At 38.9% G+C, this 17,139-nt stretch overlaps 2 protein-coding genes across 2 annotated transcripts; both read right to left on the bottom strand.

Annotated features, from left to right (window-relative positions):
- Nucleotides 1-14: 14 nt before the first annotated feature.
- On the bottom strand, nt 15-11,739 carry LOC103723177 (2,3-bisphosphoglycerate-independent phosphoglycerate mutase). The gene is made up of 10 exons (XM_039132956.3): nt 11,355-11,739; nt 11,048-11,222; nt 9,697-9,824; nt 8,281-8,431; nt 7,997-8,200; nt 6,654-7,078; nt 3,874-4,066; nt 3,703-3,798; nt 2,522-2,677; nt 15-333 (listed from the first exon to the last, which is right to left on the bottom strand). Exons 2-10 carry the CDS (start codon nt 11,207-11,209, stop codon nt 175-177), a joined length of 1,674 nt encoding a protein of 557 aa, XP_038988884.2. The 5' UTR covers nt 11,210-11,222; nt 11,355-11,739; the 3' UTR covers nt 15-174.
- A 2,761-nt stretch (nt 11,740-14,500) lies between these two features.
- LOC103709699 (protein LURP-one-related 8-like) lies at nt 14,501-16,064 on the bottom strand. Its single transcript, XM_008795171.6, has 2 exons — nt 15,682-16,064; nt 14,501-15,198 (listed from the first exon to the last, which is right to left on the bottom strand). The coding sequence occupies exons 1-2, from the start codon at nt 15,946-15,948 to the stop codon at nt 14,812-14,814; spliced, it is 654 nt and encodes a 217-aa protein (XP_008793393.3). The 5' UTR covers nt 15,949-16,064; the 3' UTR covers nt 14,501-14,811.
- Nucleotides 16,065-17,139: the final 1,075 nt, after the last annotated feature.

Here is a 17,139-nt window from a genome sequence, read left to right as displayed (position 1 = left end):
GAGTCGTCATGATATTCCTGAAAGACGACGATGATAATAAAGCAAGCATCAGGCAAACTTGACGGCAACATCTAGTATCTTCTACACCAGCATCTTAATTCAAAGTAATTCGCAGATCCCAATTACAAAAATTATTTAACCTCTCCTCGACACAATGAGGCACCGGATCTTGGATCAGTCAACTTCAATGAGAGTAGGCTCGTAGTCACTGGGGGCCTCGAAACCGTGGAGATTCATCACGGTGGCAGCAACATTAGCAAGGCCAGCAGTGGGCAAATCCTTGCGGAATCTGACTCCTGGAGCAAGCCCGGGGCCTCCAATGGCAATTGGAACCTGCAAAATTTCGACAGATGATGAGTTTATGAGAAAGGTTTTGAAATAGAGAGGCAATAACAAGCCTCAAGTACCTCAGATTAACTAAGAAAAAGATTAATAACCGTTGCCTGAAACAAAGACAAAGGGCTTAACAGTTCTAAAAGGAAAAGATTATTTAAATATATCAGTGATACTAGATAAACCTAACAAATACAAGTTTTCCAAAACAATGACAGCGAAAAACATTGAAAAGTTCAAAGATAATAATAAATAATCACAAAACATGAAACCCACGACAAGGTTTCTGTTGATGGTGGCAACATTAGATAGTTACGGCTTTATGTGTACCACTGGGAAAAGAATAGATTAGAAAAAGCACTTTTTTCATTCTCCAGTAACGAGTCTTTGCCATCTCAATCAGCAGAACGTAGAAGGCTGAACTGCACTTCCCTAACATCTTTTGAGGGTAATACAAACAATAGCAGTTTAAACAATTATCGTCTTTGGTTGCTCCCATTCACCTCGACTTTATGCTGGTTCCATGGGGAGAAACAAAGAAGAGATGCTCCCATTCAGTGCGCTCCCCTGTGTGTGTGTGTGTGTTTCTCAGAGTTAAATTCTTATTTAATCAATGGGTAAATGTGTCTTGAGGTTTCAACCATTTATACTGGATCCGCTTCTTTTTTGGAAGTGGCCAGATCGCCAAAGCCACTCGCCTAAGAGGTCCCACCTACATAAAAAGTAGGTGACAATATTGGACTAGGGGATTCTCAGTAATTATCAGAATTAACTGACTGTTGAAGCTCTTGACACTCAAAACCGTATGCTATCCGCATGACAGCTGTGTGATGAGAAGAACAATACTCGAGAAATTATGGTCAGAAATGTCATGTAGGACAAGATTCTTTTTGGGGTGGGGGATTGGGGGCGAGGGAGAGGGTTGAGGGGGTTGGGAGATGACGGATGGTGTTACTCGTAATAGAATCAATGTATCAAGCAAGGTTCGCCATGCTGGTACCGGTAGGCGTACCGGTCGCCTACTAGATCGGTACGATTCCAGTTCGGACCGATTTAAACTGGTACTAAAATGGCCAGCTCTTCCGCGCATAGCAGAATAATATATGAGCACTGCTATATAAATCAGAGCTACCACAAGTCGGAGCATAAGAAGAAAAATACTACAAGCATTCCAATAAGCATTGGTAAGATATTTTTTTTTTTTTAATCTCCTGGACTGTCAAATGGATCGACCAGACATTTCATACAGTAAATGCGTGCGTCCATAACAAAAGGTGCAAACAGTTAATTTACATATGAAAAATATATAAAGCTTTTAAGGAAACATAACAACAAGATGAAAGCAATCAATCATTGAACCTCCCCCAAGGTAGCCAAAGTAATGAAGTACCAGTAATTTAGAGCAAATAAAATTTCCACATTCATATTTCTATCTAGTCACAATCGTAAACTGAAATAGCAGGTTAACTGAACTTACAAGTTACATGTGATAACAGATTGACAGATGACTCATTTAATAATATAAAGTAATACATATGCTGGATATAGCAAAAGAGACATCTCTTCATATACTTGCTCCTTAAACTGGTGATTAGGTCAACATATTATGCAGACAATCCTTAACAAGTTTCCAACAGAAATTAAATCTGTAGCTAGAAGACAGGATGCTCAAACATCCATTGAAAACTCTTTTAACAGAATCATAACATACACGAGGTAAACAATATCAAAACTTGAACTAATAGAACAGGTAAAGATATCGTAAGTCAAAGATTCAAGGTGAACCGGGCAACTAGCTAATGGCCTCCTCATTAATGGTCAAATAATTCAATTCATAGTAACCATAACAACTGAAGTGTAGTTGGCATTTTTGCAGGCTACAATCATGAAGCAACAAAAAGTAGACCTTTTCCTAGAACATATGGACATCCTAAAAACATAAGCGGCCTGTGCAATTTTATGCCATGCACCTTGGACATTTTCATAAATGAAACACGTCCATTGGTATAAATATTGGAAGTGATGTTGACACAAGTGAAACATAAATCCAAAAGTTTAATCTAGACATGCAGACAATGATGACAGCCATGATCAGATAAAAACAATCTCTAACAATTATAGTTTATTCATTCAGATGATCATGGCGATGATGCAAGGAAGAATAAAATTAAGACGTCAGTATGCATACTGGTTGAACTGTATGGGAAGTGAGGATTTGAATATTTCCATTTTTGTCGAGCAGCGGTTGGCCAGATTTGTTCCTTTTCACCATGTCTTCAGCATTCCCATGATCAGCAGTGACAACATAGATTCCACCCACTTGCTCTACAGCATCCAGTATCACCTGAAAGGAATCTGGATTGTCATACTCAAAAATGGGTATTTCGCCAAAAAAGATCCACCAGAATAAACCCAATAAGACTCTTTCTGACAATATGATGGAAGAGTCAGGTATTCATTCAGGGGTGACCTGTCTAAATTACATTGATATAACTGCAAAAGACAGCCTCTTTCTTATAAGCAACAATCAGAATATTATATGGAAAAGAATACCAAAAAATATTAAGCAGCACTTACCAAAATGGCATGTACCAGGAAGACAGATAATCATTACTTAAAGTTAGATCCTAATGACACTATTCATCCACTATTCATCCACCCAAAACCATAACTCTCTCCATTCAAATGGACAGACAGGTTGGAAGATGAACTTCCCTACTCCACTGAAAGTTCTCCCATGGGAGGATAATATTACAGATTTCTTAATCTGATTTGGATTTCTTAAATTTTGAATGAGATGCTGTATTATTATTTCAGTGAATCCTAAACCACTAAATTCTTTTTAGGCCAAAACTTGCTCCAATTTAATTTTTTGGAAGATATCCTTTTCTTTTTCCTTCTTTTTTTTGCTCCGGAGATTTCACATTTTCTATTGTTTCCATTAGTATCCTGAGCTGTGTCATAAAGCTTGCGTTGGTTGGTCAGTTTGCTGACAAACATCACTGGAACAAATCCAGAAAATCCTATCACTTCTTGGTTGCAGAAGCTCATCGATTAATGTAACTTGAAGCCCAAACACTACCCAAACAGGTTAATCTTATCAATGTTCACTTGAAATTTTGTGAAATGCCGCAAGAGATAAAATTGAAATAAGGACCACATGTAAAATCAATAGTAAAACCAGGTCAAGTTGATAAATAGACACATCGATTGCTTTCTCCTTCTCCCATCTTATATACCTTTGAAAAGGCCAGAGAAATAAAAACTGAATGCAGGATCAGTTCGAGGTATACGGCCTTAAAAGTCTGAAATACAACCATTGCAAATTGAACAAAAGTATTAGAAGTGAGTTGCAATATCAAACATTACCTTCACAGCTTCATCAGCAGCCTTGCAACCAACAATGGTGGCTTCAATGTCACCAGTATGACCCACCATATCTCCATTAGGTAGGTTGACACGGACCTACATATATTTATGGATTACTAAATAATGGCCATATCATTGAAATCCTTTTTCTTTTAACAGCCAACGCATTACCTGGTGGAACTTGCAGCTTAGGATCGCATCCCTAGCCTTTTCAGCAATTTCAAAGGCCTTCATCTTTGGTTGAACATTGAATGTGATCCCACAATCACTTGGAATTTCTACATATTCTTCCATGTTTGGATTGAAGTATCCTGACCGGTTTCCATTCCAGAAAAAGGTGACATGACCAAACTTGACAGTCTCACTATTACACAAAATATAAAATAAGATTAAAATGTGCTCATACTAATAATACATATAAAAGCAACATCATAAATAGATAATTGGGATAAAAAGGCACGACTAAACTTTGGTGCCTTCAATGATGTACTGAAAATGATAAACAATTATAGCAAAGGTAATTCTAAACAATAATTTATGTTCAGCATTCCAGTTTAGAATAGCAAATATTATAAAATTTAACATTAAAATCCAGATTCACAAATTCAACACGGAATACACACTTTAGCAGCAGAGTATGAAAGTTTAAGGAACTTAGTGCACAGTAATTTGAAACTCAGAAACCAGTAATATAAGTCAAATGAAAAAATATTGAACAACAATGAGATATCCTACCCAGGAAGGAAATTTGGAAAAAAAATAAAATAAAATGAATGTCTTATTGACTTATTGCACAGATCAGTTGTCTTCTTATTGGCTGACCAAGGTGCCAAAATTCAATAAAAAATCCACTTAGACCACGCAGAGGATGTAGATGAGAAGGAAAAAGGAATAATAGAATCTACTCTTAGCAACAAGAATTGTTTGTTGATTTATTAAAGAAAAATCCGAGCAAGGTAGCTAAGAAGAAATTGTTCTGGTTCTAACAAGGAAGATTTATATTTTAAACAAGATATCATGTCTCATATAATTCACCATGTAATGAATATTCTAGTAATGTTTTACCAAGGTTTTACATGGCTGCAGCGACTTACAAGACATTCTCTGCACCATCTGTAAAAGCACACAGAGAAAAACAGGTGGTGGCAACAGACAATTAAGTATCTTCCACATGGCCAGGTTAGATATTCTTACTTGTGTCCCTGCAGTAAGCATATGTTTAGGATTTGTGCAGGAAGCGGAGGCTAGGGAGATGAATTATCACTTGAATTTTCTTCAATCACCGCACTGCTACTAAGGATAGAAGCAAGGACGGAGGAACCATCCCGAACCATCCGGCACGGGGCATGCCGCGCTTGTACCGGTAGCGGACCAGGACGGTTCCAGCAAGCAAAAAAAGAAACCAACCACGGAGCGGAAGAGAGAGAGGGAAAGAGATAAAGAGAGAGAGGGAGGGGGGAAGAAAGAGAAAGAGGGATGGGGAGAGAGAGAAATGCCAAGAGAGGGAGAGAGGGGGCTCGGAAGCCCTCCTCTCCTCCAGTCGTCCACAGGTTCCATGCTGCAGAGCTGAGTCCCGTTTTGAACAAAATAAGAGCTTGACTCATTTTTTCAAAAAAAAAATTTCACTTCTTTAAGTGAAGTGGCATAGGGCCGAGCCCCCTCTCTCACTTAAAGAAGAGAAAAAAAATTTTAAAAAAAAAGGGTCGAGCCCCTATTCCGTTCGAAACAATGCTCGGCTTTGTCCAATAGAGTCTGCGGATGATCGGAGGAGAGGAGGGCTTCCCTTTCCCTCTCTCTCTCCCGGTATCTCCCTCCCCCTTGCTCTCCCGGTATCTCTCTCTCCCCCTCCCTCTCCCCCTCCCCCCCATCCGAGACTTTGTTTCGTTCGAAACAAGGCACTACCCAACGGGGCTTGTGGACCACTGGAGAGCTTCCGAGCCCTCTCTCTCTCCCTCTCCCTCTCTCTCCTTCTCCTTCTCCCTCTCCCCCTCTGGTTTTTTTTTTTCGATACACACAAGGACAAGACGACATGGCAAGGTCCGCCGTACCGGTACTGGTCGGCGTACCCGTGGCGACCCGTACCGGTCTGTACTGGGCCCATACCGGTCCGTACCGGTTCTCCAACAATAAACTACCGGTACCGGATTCCACGCTGATCCGGTACCGGTCCCAGGTCGGACCGATACGTATCGGCCCGTATCAGCCGGTACGGACCGGTACGGCAAACCATGCGACCTGGTACCATACCATACCTTACCGTCGGCCAAACAGCACGAGTGCCAGTTTCGATACTGCAGACTTGGATAGAAGTGCCATAGATGATACGGATTATTTATCCCCATGATATTTACTAAGAACACAAATAACATTCAAAAAAAAAAAAAACAATGAATAAACATAATGGCACGAACCAACATAGGACCTCAACGCATCAACTTAATCAATAGTCTACACTACATTTTTCAGGATCCCAAAAGATTGTAAAAACATTTAACATAAGCTTGTTTGGGATAAAAATCTTTGAAAGATTTAATTTTGATGATCTTCTACAAAGACTTTTGCCAACTAAAGATGGTAGTTAAACGCCATACATTCAAATTAATTAACGAAATGGGCAGCTATACAAGCAACCAAACTAAAAAGCAAGATAAAGGGAAATAAAGTTTGCAAAATACAATAATTCATGGAAATAAAGGGAATGCATCGACTCTAAAATTGGGTTATGGCGAGTCCTATCTCAATCTTTTCCTCACAAGGCCTATATAAATCTCTTTATCCCGGTCCCGACTTTGGCTAATAAAGCGAATGCTTATCTTTCCAACTTGTTAGGAGTAGGGGCTTTCAACTTCTTGCCGTCGGAATCTCCGCTCAGTATAAAAAAAATATTATTCGGCTGGCTTTCCAGTAAAAAACAAAAAGAACAAGTCTGTCAAAGTTAACATAACAATTACCTGCAAGCAAAAGTACGGATGCCATTGTGCACTAAGTATTCACCAGATGTCCTCTCAATCTCTGGAGGAGAAACAAGATAGTGGCTTGGAAGCTTCAATTCACCATCATACTGAAGCATTCCAGCATATCGAATCTTTGGGAATTTTACACGATCAAATTTGTCAAAATTCTCATACTCCAGAGCCTTAGCAATCATAACCATACGATCTGCTCGGAAGTTGAATGTTACAACAGCATCACCATCCATTATTGGTCCAACTGCCTTGCCACTCTCATCAACTATAACAAAAGGGGGCAAATACTGATCATTGGCCTTGGGATCCTCCCTCAACTTTTTCACTGCTTCAAGAGCACTTTGAAACTTGTATGGTGCTTCACCAAGAACCTGAGCATCCCAACCGCGCTTCACAACCTCCCAGTCATTCTGCAAAAATCATTCTATACAAAGTAAACATAACATCCAGAAATTTCTTTGGCTACTATTCAAATGCAAAAACTTGATATGTGAAGCAAATCGCCAAAAACCTCCATTGACTACTTAGCAGGTGCTGGAGCAGTTGCAGGGTTGGAACAGTTGTGGGTGCAGATGTAGGGAAGAAGGTATTTCAAAAACACTAGAAGCATTTAGGAATAATGAGTTTCTAAAGATTTCCCAAAATGGGTGCACTACCCAAAATAGAAGGAACTGTTATTAAGATTGATTGTCAAGAGAAACAAAGATTACATAGCCAAGCAGTGATTAAAAAAATGTGATTCAATCCTAGATGAAGACAGGCAAGAACACTATGGTGCAAACAAAGACATTGAAGTGGAAAAAACAAAGAAGAAAGAAAAGGAAAAAAGATGTAGTGTGAGAAAATCAGTGCTAACCATAAATATCAAGAATCAACATCATATGATCTCCACATTTTAAATAACATATGAAGCAACTTTTGACTCATCTAGTTGCTACCAAAATATAAAATGCATCAAAGCATCATCTCATTATTGAAAGCTGTCCTATTTTTGACAATTTGATATACATGCACACAATTTCAGATCATGATAACATTACAACGGCAGGATCCATTTTGCATCATACCAACAGCATTGTAATCTCCCCACCCCCCCACCCCCCTTTCTTTGTGTGCGCGCGCGTGCGTGTGAAGAGATGAGAAGTTGAACATGATTTCAACCTTTTTCCAATGCTAGACACCCTACAATTGATGTTTTCTTGAGATGTAAGAATTGCAGACAGACTGAACAAGAAATTAGTAAATGAAACACTGCATTTTTTGCATCCAACAATATTCTCATGAACCAGGAATACATAATCATTCTGAAAAGAGAATTGCACAAATACCTCATAGCGGTCCATGGTAACGTACATCCTGCCCCCACCAGATGCAATTTGTGCATCAACACCTTTCTCCCGTAACTTTGAAAGGTCATTCTCTAGTGTTTCTACAAAGCCTACACTAGAACCATCCAAAACATCACGACCATCAGTAAGGATATGGACACGGATTCTTTTGGCACCATGCTCGCTGACTCCTTTTAGTAGCAACTGCAAAAGAAAAGGTTATCAGCTATTGAAAATCATCAAAGCAGGTATTCAAACAAGAACTAAGAATATCTAATCTATACCTGTAGCTGATCAAGCCGTGAGTGGACACCCCCATCGCTCAATAAACCAATGAGATGCAAAGTACCTTGATCAAAACATTCTCGAATGTATTTAAAACCTTCTCCTTCATATATTTTTCCAGAGGCAAGTGCAAGATCCACAAGTTTAGCACTGCAGTTAAAAGAATGTTCATCCCAGTAGTGCAGCATTAAAAAAACAATAAGTTTTGAAAGAAATCCAATAGCAGCAGAATCAATGAGAAAAAGCAGAAAATGACTCATTAAGCACTGATGCAAATCCATGTTCCATATGCCAATCTGCAGGAAGGAATACAATGCTTTTGATTTAGCTGACTTAAATCATCTGAAAGAAAATGACCAGTCAAATTTATCTTTGTAAATCTATATAAATGTTTTTGATACAAAATAAAGTAAGAAAAGCAGGTAAACACCCTACTTGAACAGAAATTTGACGAGATTTGATACGAGAGAAGAAATAAATGACCTAAAATTGGGGCATGTTTTGATCCCAAAAAACAAGCTCTGAGACAGTATATTTGTCTTGATGAAGTAAATATGTGGCAAGAAACCAGAAAAAGGACTCATAACAATTCATTATATAGCACTAGAGGAACACAACTTGTTCTTACAACCTGCTAATCTCTTATTTAGACATCCAAAATTGTTTGTTACAAACTCTTAGAAATTAGGTCACTTGTATGATATTTAGGCTCTCCTAGAGACCACCAAATATTGAGTGGTTCAAAGACATCCTATACTTCCAACCACAAATAAACAAGATTTCAGTTGAAGGGACGAAGTGATCAACCTAAAAGCATCTAAGAAAACAAGAAGAGGATTGTCCATGTATTGAAGCAGAAACTAAAAATAACCTTCCTTCCATTTTTATTGCCTTTCCCTCAGAAATATAAATCAAATACAACAAACTTCCCCATCAAGGAGGCACAGAATGAAAACATAATATCCCTCAAGTCTAACTTTTGATATATAACAGAAAATTGCTGAGAAGCGTTAACTAAAACCAAAAGGGATGTATTCATCATATGATTTCCATCCAACCCATTACTAGCCCATCTTCCTCAACACACACCCAAGAATCACCAAAATAAATTGCCACACATTTGTTCTACTTCGAAATTGCATACCATATTTGCTTTCCCATTTCATAATAATTTGCATCAAGCCCATCTTCCTCAGCACACCCATACATACATACATAGAAAGAAGCAGAACCAAACAGAAGTTTACTTTATTAGAGTGCCCTGGTACTGATATAATTTGGTTCCAAAGAAAAAAAAATCAGGATTAAGTACAACAAATGCAATTAACATAAATTCATGTACCAAGCAAAAAGTTCTAAAAATGTAATACAAAGAAGTCCTAAAAGTGAAACACATTGTGAGACGAGCACTTTACCCCTGGGCATAAATTCGCCCTGCACCTAGTGCATTGTGACCAACCTCACTGTTACCCATGTCATCTTCGGTAGGCAGTCCCACTGCTGTGCCATGAGCCTTTATCAACCTCCATCTCTCTGGAGCACCCTACAAAAAAATGGAGTGTGTTTATAATACTCTATTATGCATAGGTAACTGATGAATGATATTAGTTGCATCCATAAGCAACATGAATGACAATTTAACTTGCACCTGAGCATTTTTCTTTTGCCAGATAATTAAGGCATTTAGTTAATAGTACCACAAAAAAAAAAAACAGATGACAGCAAGTTGAGTAACCAAAAAGGATTGATGTTACAACCACATCAAGAGAGGGAATTTCTCGCATCACCACCACCACCACCTCTATCCAACTTTCTTTAGAAAGTTGGTCAGCTACTTCATCAGCAGCTGTATACAGAAGAATAGAAGCAACACAACCTCAAGGCACCAACATATCCAAGGTCTGGACATGAAAAAGAGAGCTTTCTGTAACCAAGGTTACCCAGTCTTACTGACCTCGTTCATACACCTTCTCAAGCCCACTTGCACTGTTAACTCATCCTGGAAGTGTCTCCATTACCAATTTAAAATGTTTTCCTTCCACAAAAAGCACCCACATCTAATATGTTCAAAGATCCTCAAACAAAATATAAGCAGAAATGGTGAAGACCTTCATTTCCATGTCAACTAACAACATGATGAATGGCATAAATTCGTTTGACACGTTAAAAATCAAACATGAGATAGTAAGTACTGGACAACAATTGAGTGTCTAAACCACCGGATAACTAACCCAACAAGGTTCATGGGGACATCTATTAGCAACTACTACGCTGCCATATCATGTGAGGCAAAATATATCCAATAAAAACCTAAATTTGAAGAAACCCTCGTCCTGTATGATGAAAAGACACATGGAAAATTCACCAAGAAGTGGCACTGTATTAGCAGTTGACATCTATTAGCAACTACTACGCTGCCATATCATGTGAGGCAAAATATATCCAATAAAAACCTAAATTTGAAGAAACCCTCGTCCTGTATGATGAAAAGACACATGGAAAATTCACCAAGAAGTGGCACTGTATTAGCAGTTGATATTCTCTTATCCGACCAAATAATGAAGCTAAGATTATTCAGATCAAAATGAAAGCCAGATAGATCAATCAAACTTAAGAGAACAGAAGAATGATAAGCTCGCCATACTAGAAGCAGATGCACAAGTGCAAGGGAGGCGAATGTTAAATTACTCCATGGACGCTAACCAACTAAACCAATAAAACCAAACAAGGATTAAGGAATAGAATTATATCTCAAAGAATTGATACCTTCTTGAGCGAATCCATGGTCGGCGTCTCGGCGACATGAATGCAGTTGTACTTGTCGGGATTGGCTTCGCCCCATCCATCCAAAACCACGACGGCCACCGTCTTCCCTTTTGGAAGCTTCGGGTGGTCTACCAATTTCCATGAGAACTCCGAGCTATCCATCTCCTCCAAAGCTCTAAAAAATAACACCAAACTCATTAAAAATGGGAAGAAAAAAAAAGAGAGAGAAAGAAAGATCAGCAGGAGAGAGTACAAGAGCTTGATCAAAACCACTACCCGAATTTTCAATTAAAAAAAAAATCGATACCTTGAGAAATTTCTCGAGGTCTTGCTCTAGACGCGATGTAGTTTACAGTAGACCTCTAACGAGGAGCAGACGAGAAGGACTCCACTCTCCAGAAAGCTGAAATATTTAATGGGAGAAGAAGTCGGTGGGGTTGATGTTCGCCGTCGGTTTGGGGAGGAAGCAAGGGGCGCATCGCCGGTTCCAATAAAAGAGGCATGGCGGAAAGCGAGTAGAAGCGTCTGGAGACGACAGCGACGCTGCTCTCAAACCTTGGGCCGCGTGGCCTAATATTGGTGTATTATAATATTAAACTCGCTCGATATTGAATTAATTTCTAGCTTATCCTCCTGCTCCAAAGCCGGCACGTCACAAACTTGCAGCTAGGGAGGCAATCTGTGATCAATCTGATGATCCACGGACGATCTCCTTTTAAGTAAATTTTGATTTAACATAAGCAGATTTGGAACGTTAACAGATCAACTCATCTAAGCCTATTTACTGATGAATTAAATTCAAATTTAAATCTTTGATCTATTTAATATATTTTTATTTATTCAATAATTAGATTAGATCATAATTTGATTCATTGAATTTATTTAAAAATTCGTTTAACTTGTTTAATCTGATTTAATTTGTTTAATAAATGAGTTATATGGGTCGAATCGGACCAGATTATCTGTTTAATAAATATGTCAGATTCAGATATGAAATTTCGACTTGTTTAATAAATAGGTTGGGTTCGAATTAATAAATTTTTGATTTGACCCACATCTGATGCATGAACGGTCTGTTTTAAGTAGATTTTGATTTAACATAAGTAGATTTAGAATGCGGACTCATCTAAACGTATTTATTGATAAATTGAATTCATATTTAAATATTTAATCTATTTCATTTATTTTTACTTATTTAACAATTAAGTTAGGTTATAATTTGATCGACTTGTTTAATTTATTTAAAATCCGCTTAATTTATTTTTGACTTATTTAATCTGATCTGTTTAAATTGTTTAAATCTATTTAATATTTTTAAAATCCGTTTAACTCGTTTAATCTGCCTTGATTTGTTTAATAAATGGATTATGTAGGTTGGGTCGAGCCAGGTTACTTGTTTAATAAACATGTCATATTCAGATGTAAAATTTTAACTTGTTTAATAAATAAATTGGGTTTGAATTGAAAAAATTTTAATCCGATCCACATTCGATCCAATCTGATTGGATTGCCACCTTTACTTGCAAGCACCAGCCTGCCCGGTGTCTAATTCAAGTTAATTAGCTTCAACTTTTTTTTAACATTTTTTTCCAGGATTAATTTCATGTTTCTCTAAAAAAAATTAGAGACGAGGAACTGTTAATAGAGTGCCATTCTAGGTATTGCCACAACGGTGCGGTATCAATATACTACATAGTTGAAATAAAGTCTTTCCATGGTGCTACCATGCCATATCCTAGCTCTATTTGCAATGGAGGCGGCATAAAATTTGAACACAGTCCAAAAGCGGTATCCCTGTGGAACGAACCCATCCCATGTCCTTGCTATAATAAGGTGTCTAAATACTGCTCATTGCATTTGTCCTAAATTCGGGGTCGGGAACGTGGTGCAGAGGGAAGGCCGCTGCTCCATGATGCTATACATGTATATAGAAAGACAAATGGTGCTGCATACTAAGTTGCCTCCTATGCAACTTATTATGCTAGAGAACTGGGCGAACCACGTGTCATTGTCTGTGCTCTTATGTAGTCTTTTATTTTCTGATATTGTTAGCCGTATTTACCCCTGTCGAGTGTGAGCCAATGTTGCACCAAAAAAAAAAAAAACCCCCGAGTGACACTGTTTTTTCGAACTCCTGCCCCTAAAAGTGGATGGATGTGGCAAAGAATCTCCCTGCATAATTTAGATGTTTTCATTCCAAAAAAAAAAAAAATCCATGGGTGTCTAGATGGAGATGGAGGCTAACATCTCCAATATATCCATGGCATAATCATGGCCCAGCTCCGACAACAATGTTGGTGTAATCCAAAGCGGTGACGACGCTCCATGTTCCTTCCACCTCCCGTCATCACCATCGCTCACTCACTTCCCGTTCCTTCATCATCATCGCAAACTCCATCCATCATCATCCCTTCAAACTTGAACACATTTTTGAACAGGAAATAGAACTCAACGCATACCATGCATGCGGCCAAGTAAAAGAGGGTTAAGGGAGATCCCAAAAGAGCTTGGACAGAAAGGATTAAGAGGCACGGTATGAGGAAGCCAACAAAGCCAAATCGCACTAGATGATTCTCTCACATCGGGTTTGGTTCGAACAGCCATAATCCATGGCGAGGACCAGGCTAAGGCTAGGCTTAACTCGAACTAGACAAACTGTTGCCGGTATTAAGGAGCTTCCAATGTTGGCTAATTAATCTGGGTGCTTCGTAGCTCTCTTCTCTCTCTGCTCTTCATCAACTTTGTATTGAACTTAATTTTGATGTCTACCGGTCAGGTTTGCAAGAAAAGGTTGTCATGTTATCGTATGCTATCTTGCTTGTTTTACATGCTGTTTTTTTCTTTTTGGGAACTTGGTCGTCTTCGGATCTGCTGTGTGGAGATTAAATACGGCAATGATGGTAAGATGGCTATAATTGCACGACCTGGTTAGTCGAAAATTGATTATGATTGGATATGTAAAATATAATTGGCTCATGGTTGAAAAGCAATTATGATTGGATCATCGAAAATGATTTGCGATTGCAACTAAGAAATATTTATGCATCAAATATTGATTAAAAAAATCCTATCTCTGCTAACAAACTTATTTTGTTTTATGCACCCTTCGTATGTTATAAGTCTTTTCCTTTTTTTTATTTTGATACATGAAAATTCTTTTCTTTATTATACTTACTTGATCCATCTAGTTATTGTTTCGGTATTTTTTTGTTCAGCCTGATGGCCCTCGGATTCATTATTTATCTTGTGGATTTGTCCCAACCTATTAATAATGCTTGATATTAACCGCCTCTTAGGCGAATGCACCTTCTATTAGGTTAGTCATGTTTATAGAGAGCCTAACAATATAGTAGAGTGGGTGGCTCCTCTGTCTTATTTTTTTTATCGTTTTTTTTGTTTTCTGACCTTTTAGGTAATACTCGCACTAATGAATGTATGTCGCGGATGTAACCAAAAAAAAAAAAAAAAGTTTATGTTTTTCTATTAATGAAATTAATAAAAAAAACACAACTATTCACATCGTATAACAATTCAGTTCATTAAAAACAAAACCTAGCTACCCCATAAAAGGCACCATATATTCATATTTCGACCCTGTGACACCACCCAAAATTTCTATTTTTTTCTGGCAAATCCACACAGCACCACAAGCCAATATTCATATTTTTTCTGAGATGGATGCTAACGAGCAGCACCAACAACCAAGAGAACATCATTCAGAAAAAAAAAACACCAAGAAAACAATTCCGACACAGCAACCTCCACTAGCCTTTGAGCAGCGAGCCTCGAGAGCTGAACATTTGGTCGAGAAGGATGACGATGGCCATGGCGACGGAGGCGTCGAAGCCCGGCTCGACGATGAGGCGGAAGACATCGACGCCGAATGCAACGTCTCCGACGGCCTCCTTCCGCCTGATCCCCGCCAGCCGCCGTCGCTGCTCGTCGTAGACCACGCAGCACCGCTGCGAGTAGGACCCCCCGATCTCGTAGTGGGCCGCGACGCAGCCCTTGGCGCCGCCGCCGCCGCGGCACGGGGTCACGTGCGCCAGCGCCTTGGAGTGGAGGAGATTCACGTGCTTCCGCGCCGAGAACCGCGGGTTCGCCGCCTCCTCGCCGTCGTAGATCAGCCAGTGGTCGCCCAGGCTCAGCCTCTGCACGTGTGCGCCCCACCGAGTCAGCCGAGTTTTTAGTTTCGTAAACATTTTTTTTTCACTCAGTTTCAGTTATTTGACTTCAATTACAAAAATATACAGAAAAATTAAATTTTCGAAAACTAGAAACTTCTAGAACGAAAACAAGTACATGTTCCCCATGTCTGATATATCCACCTTCTTGTTCTTAAAAAAAGAAAAAAGAAAAAAGAAAATTATAAAGAAAATTTGATTTGAAAAACAAGCACCGCAGGTTGTAAAGAACAAGAAGGATGACTGAAAATAAAAACATTTTGAACGGAAACCTTCGATCCTTTTGCTCTCCTAATCAAACCACCGAAATCCATCTCCTTTTTTTTCAAATTAAGAAACAAAATAATAAAATCTATTCCAGATAAATATTCGAAAATAGAACAATATCCGATCAAGAGATCGATCATCTAATAGTTGCTCCAGATTTGGAGATCGGCGACGGTGATCTACCTTTCGCCGGATGCTAAGGAGCGGCTTGCCAGCGGCATCCATGAGGACGATACCCTCCTTCCTTCCCGACGCGTAGTTATCGACTCGGAAGACGAGGTTGCCCTTCGCATCGAAGACCGTGAACCCCTTCCCGTTGAAGAGCAGCGACTTACGCCAGACCGTCAGAACCGTCGTCTCCGGTAATCCGCCGCCGCAGCAGCATCCGCCGGAGAACTCCGGTCTCGAGCATGCCACTGCGGAGGAGGCGTTTGGGTGTATCTTCGTCATTCACAGCCGGATTTCGTTTTCCGGTCGCCGGAAACTCGAAGAAAAGCCGACGAGAGCTTTTTTTTATATTTACCAATCTTTGGCGATACAGGGCAGTTGGAGCTCAAGTGCCCATATTTATACCCCTTATGGACGAAAATACCCCTACAAAAAGTTGGAGTTACACGCGCAGGTGGGGGTTATGTCGGCGAGTGGCCCAATTGCTAAAACTAGAGATTCTCGGAGCTTAAAGGGGTTTAATAAAATGTCCACTAGTGCTTCTTTGCCTCAAATGTAAGAGAGATTCGTGGCTCTGAGACAGCCACGTGGCAGTCGGAAAGAGATTTATACGGGTGGTGGGGATGTCTGTGGGGCTCCGGCGGCTTTGCGGGGAAGGGTTCAGGTTGGTATCTTTCGCGCGAGGAAATGCTTCATCTTTTCTTCTTCTTTTTCTTTTTTTTTCTTTTTTTTAATGCTTCATCTTTTTACAAAATCAACCGTTGAATCTTAATCTTACACAGATCTTAAAATACTTCAATTTTTTTTTCAAATCCTATAGCAGCCATCGCGCAATCCAACAATGCACACTATTAATATATATATATATATATATGTAATTATTTTTTTTGCATAAAAGATGCAATCCGAACACAATAAAAAATTTCTGTTGGAGGGCTAAAGCAAGAAAATTAATCGGTCCAAATTACTTAATTATTTATAATATGCTATTAAAAATTATAATAAAAAGGGTAAGCGAGAAATATTAGAAGTCAAAATTACATAACGGCATGTTCATGTTTGGTGATGAGGTATTTTGTTATTTCACTGAATAGGTCTGGCAACCTAAAAAAGAAAATACTATCTGCATCAACATTGGTAGAATTATTCTAAAACATTGACCTAATTTGTAGTAGAAAACAAAGAACCGATGGTTTTTGAAGTCTCACCACACCTAACAGAGTGGGTGGATGCTTGTTTTTATTGAGTATTAGGATAATCAATTACAGAATATATTCCGAGATTTACTATACAAGACTCGGTCAAGGTAAAACAAGAATGAACAAGAGTTGTTATCTGAGAGTGGCTAGGACTCGTGAGTTTAAGTTTTTTGAAATACAATCTGTGTTGACTTGGTCTTCTAGTCTGACTTGATCCTCTTTGTTAACATTTGTTACTTATATCCAAATATTTTTCTTGCAAGTGATGGTTGAT

Source organism: Phoenix dactylifera, chromosome 17 (assembly GCF_051530095.1).
Source record: "Phoenix dactylifera cultivar Ajwa chromosome 17, Ajwa_hap1_PhDact_Kaust_v1.1, whole genome shotgun sequence".
NCBI lineage: Eukaryota > Viridiplantae > Streptophyta > Magnoliopsida > Arecales > Arecaceae > Phoenix > Phoenix dactylifera.
The sequence above is the reverse complement of the archived record's forward strand: the minus strand, read 5'-3'. Positions and strand labels throughout refer to the sequence as shown.

What these genes read in the sequence shown, in the direction of transcription:
- LOC103723177 (XM_039132956.3), bottom strand. Translation starts at nt 11,209, where the DNA reads ATGGATAGCTCGGAGTTCTCATGGAAATTGGTAGACCACCCGAAGCTT. An exon ending in GGGCGAATTTATGCCCAGGG is followed by an intron (nt 8,432 to 9,696) that starts GTAAAGTGCTCG and finishes TTTTAACTGCAG; the next exon opens with TGCTAAACTTGTGGATCTTG. An exon ending in CTTCCCATACAGTTCAACCA is followed by an intron (nt 334 to 2,521) that starts GTATGCATACTG and finishes GAAATTTTGCAG; the next exon opens with GTTCCAATTGCCATTGGAGG.
- LOC103709699 (XM_008795171.6), bottom strand. Translation starts at nt 15,948, where the DNA reads ATGACGAAGATACACCCAAACGCCTCCTCCGCAGTGGCATGCTCGAGA. An exon ending in TCCTTAGCATCCGGCGAAAG is followed by an intron (nt 15,199 to 15,681) that starts GTAGATCACCGT and finishes GCACACGTGCAG; the next exon opens with AGGCTGAGCCTGGGCGACCA.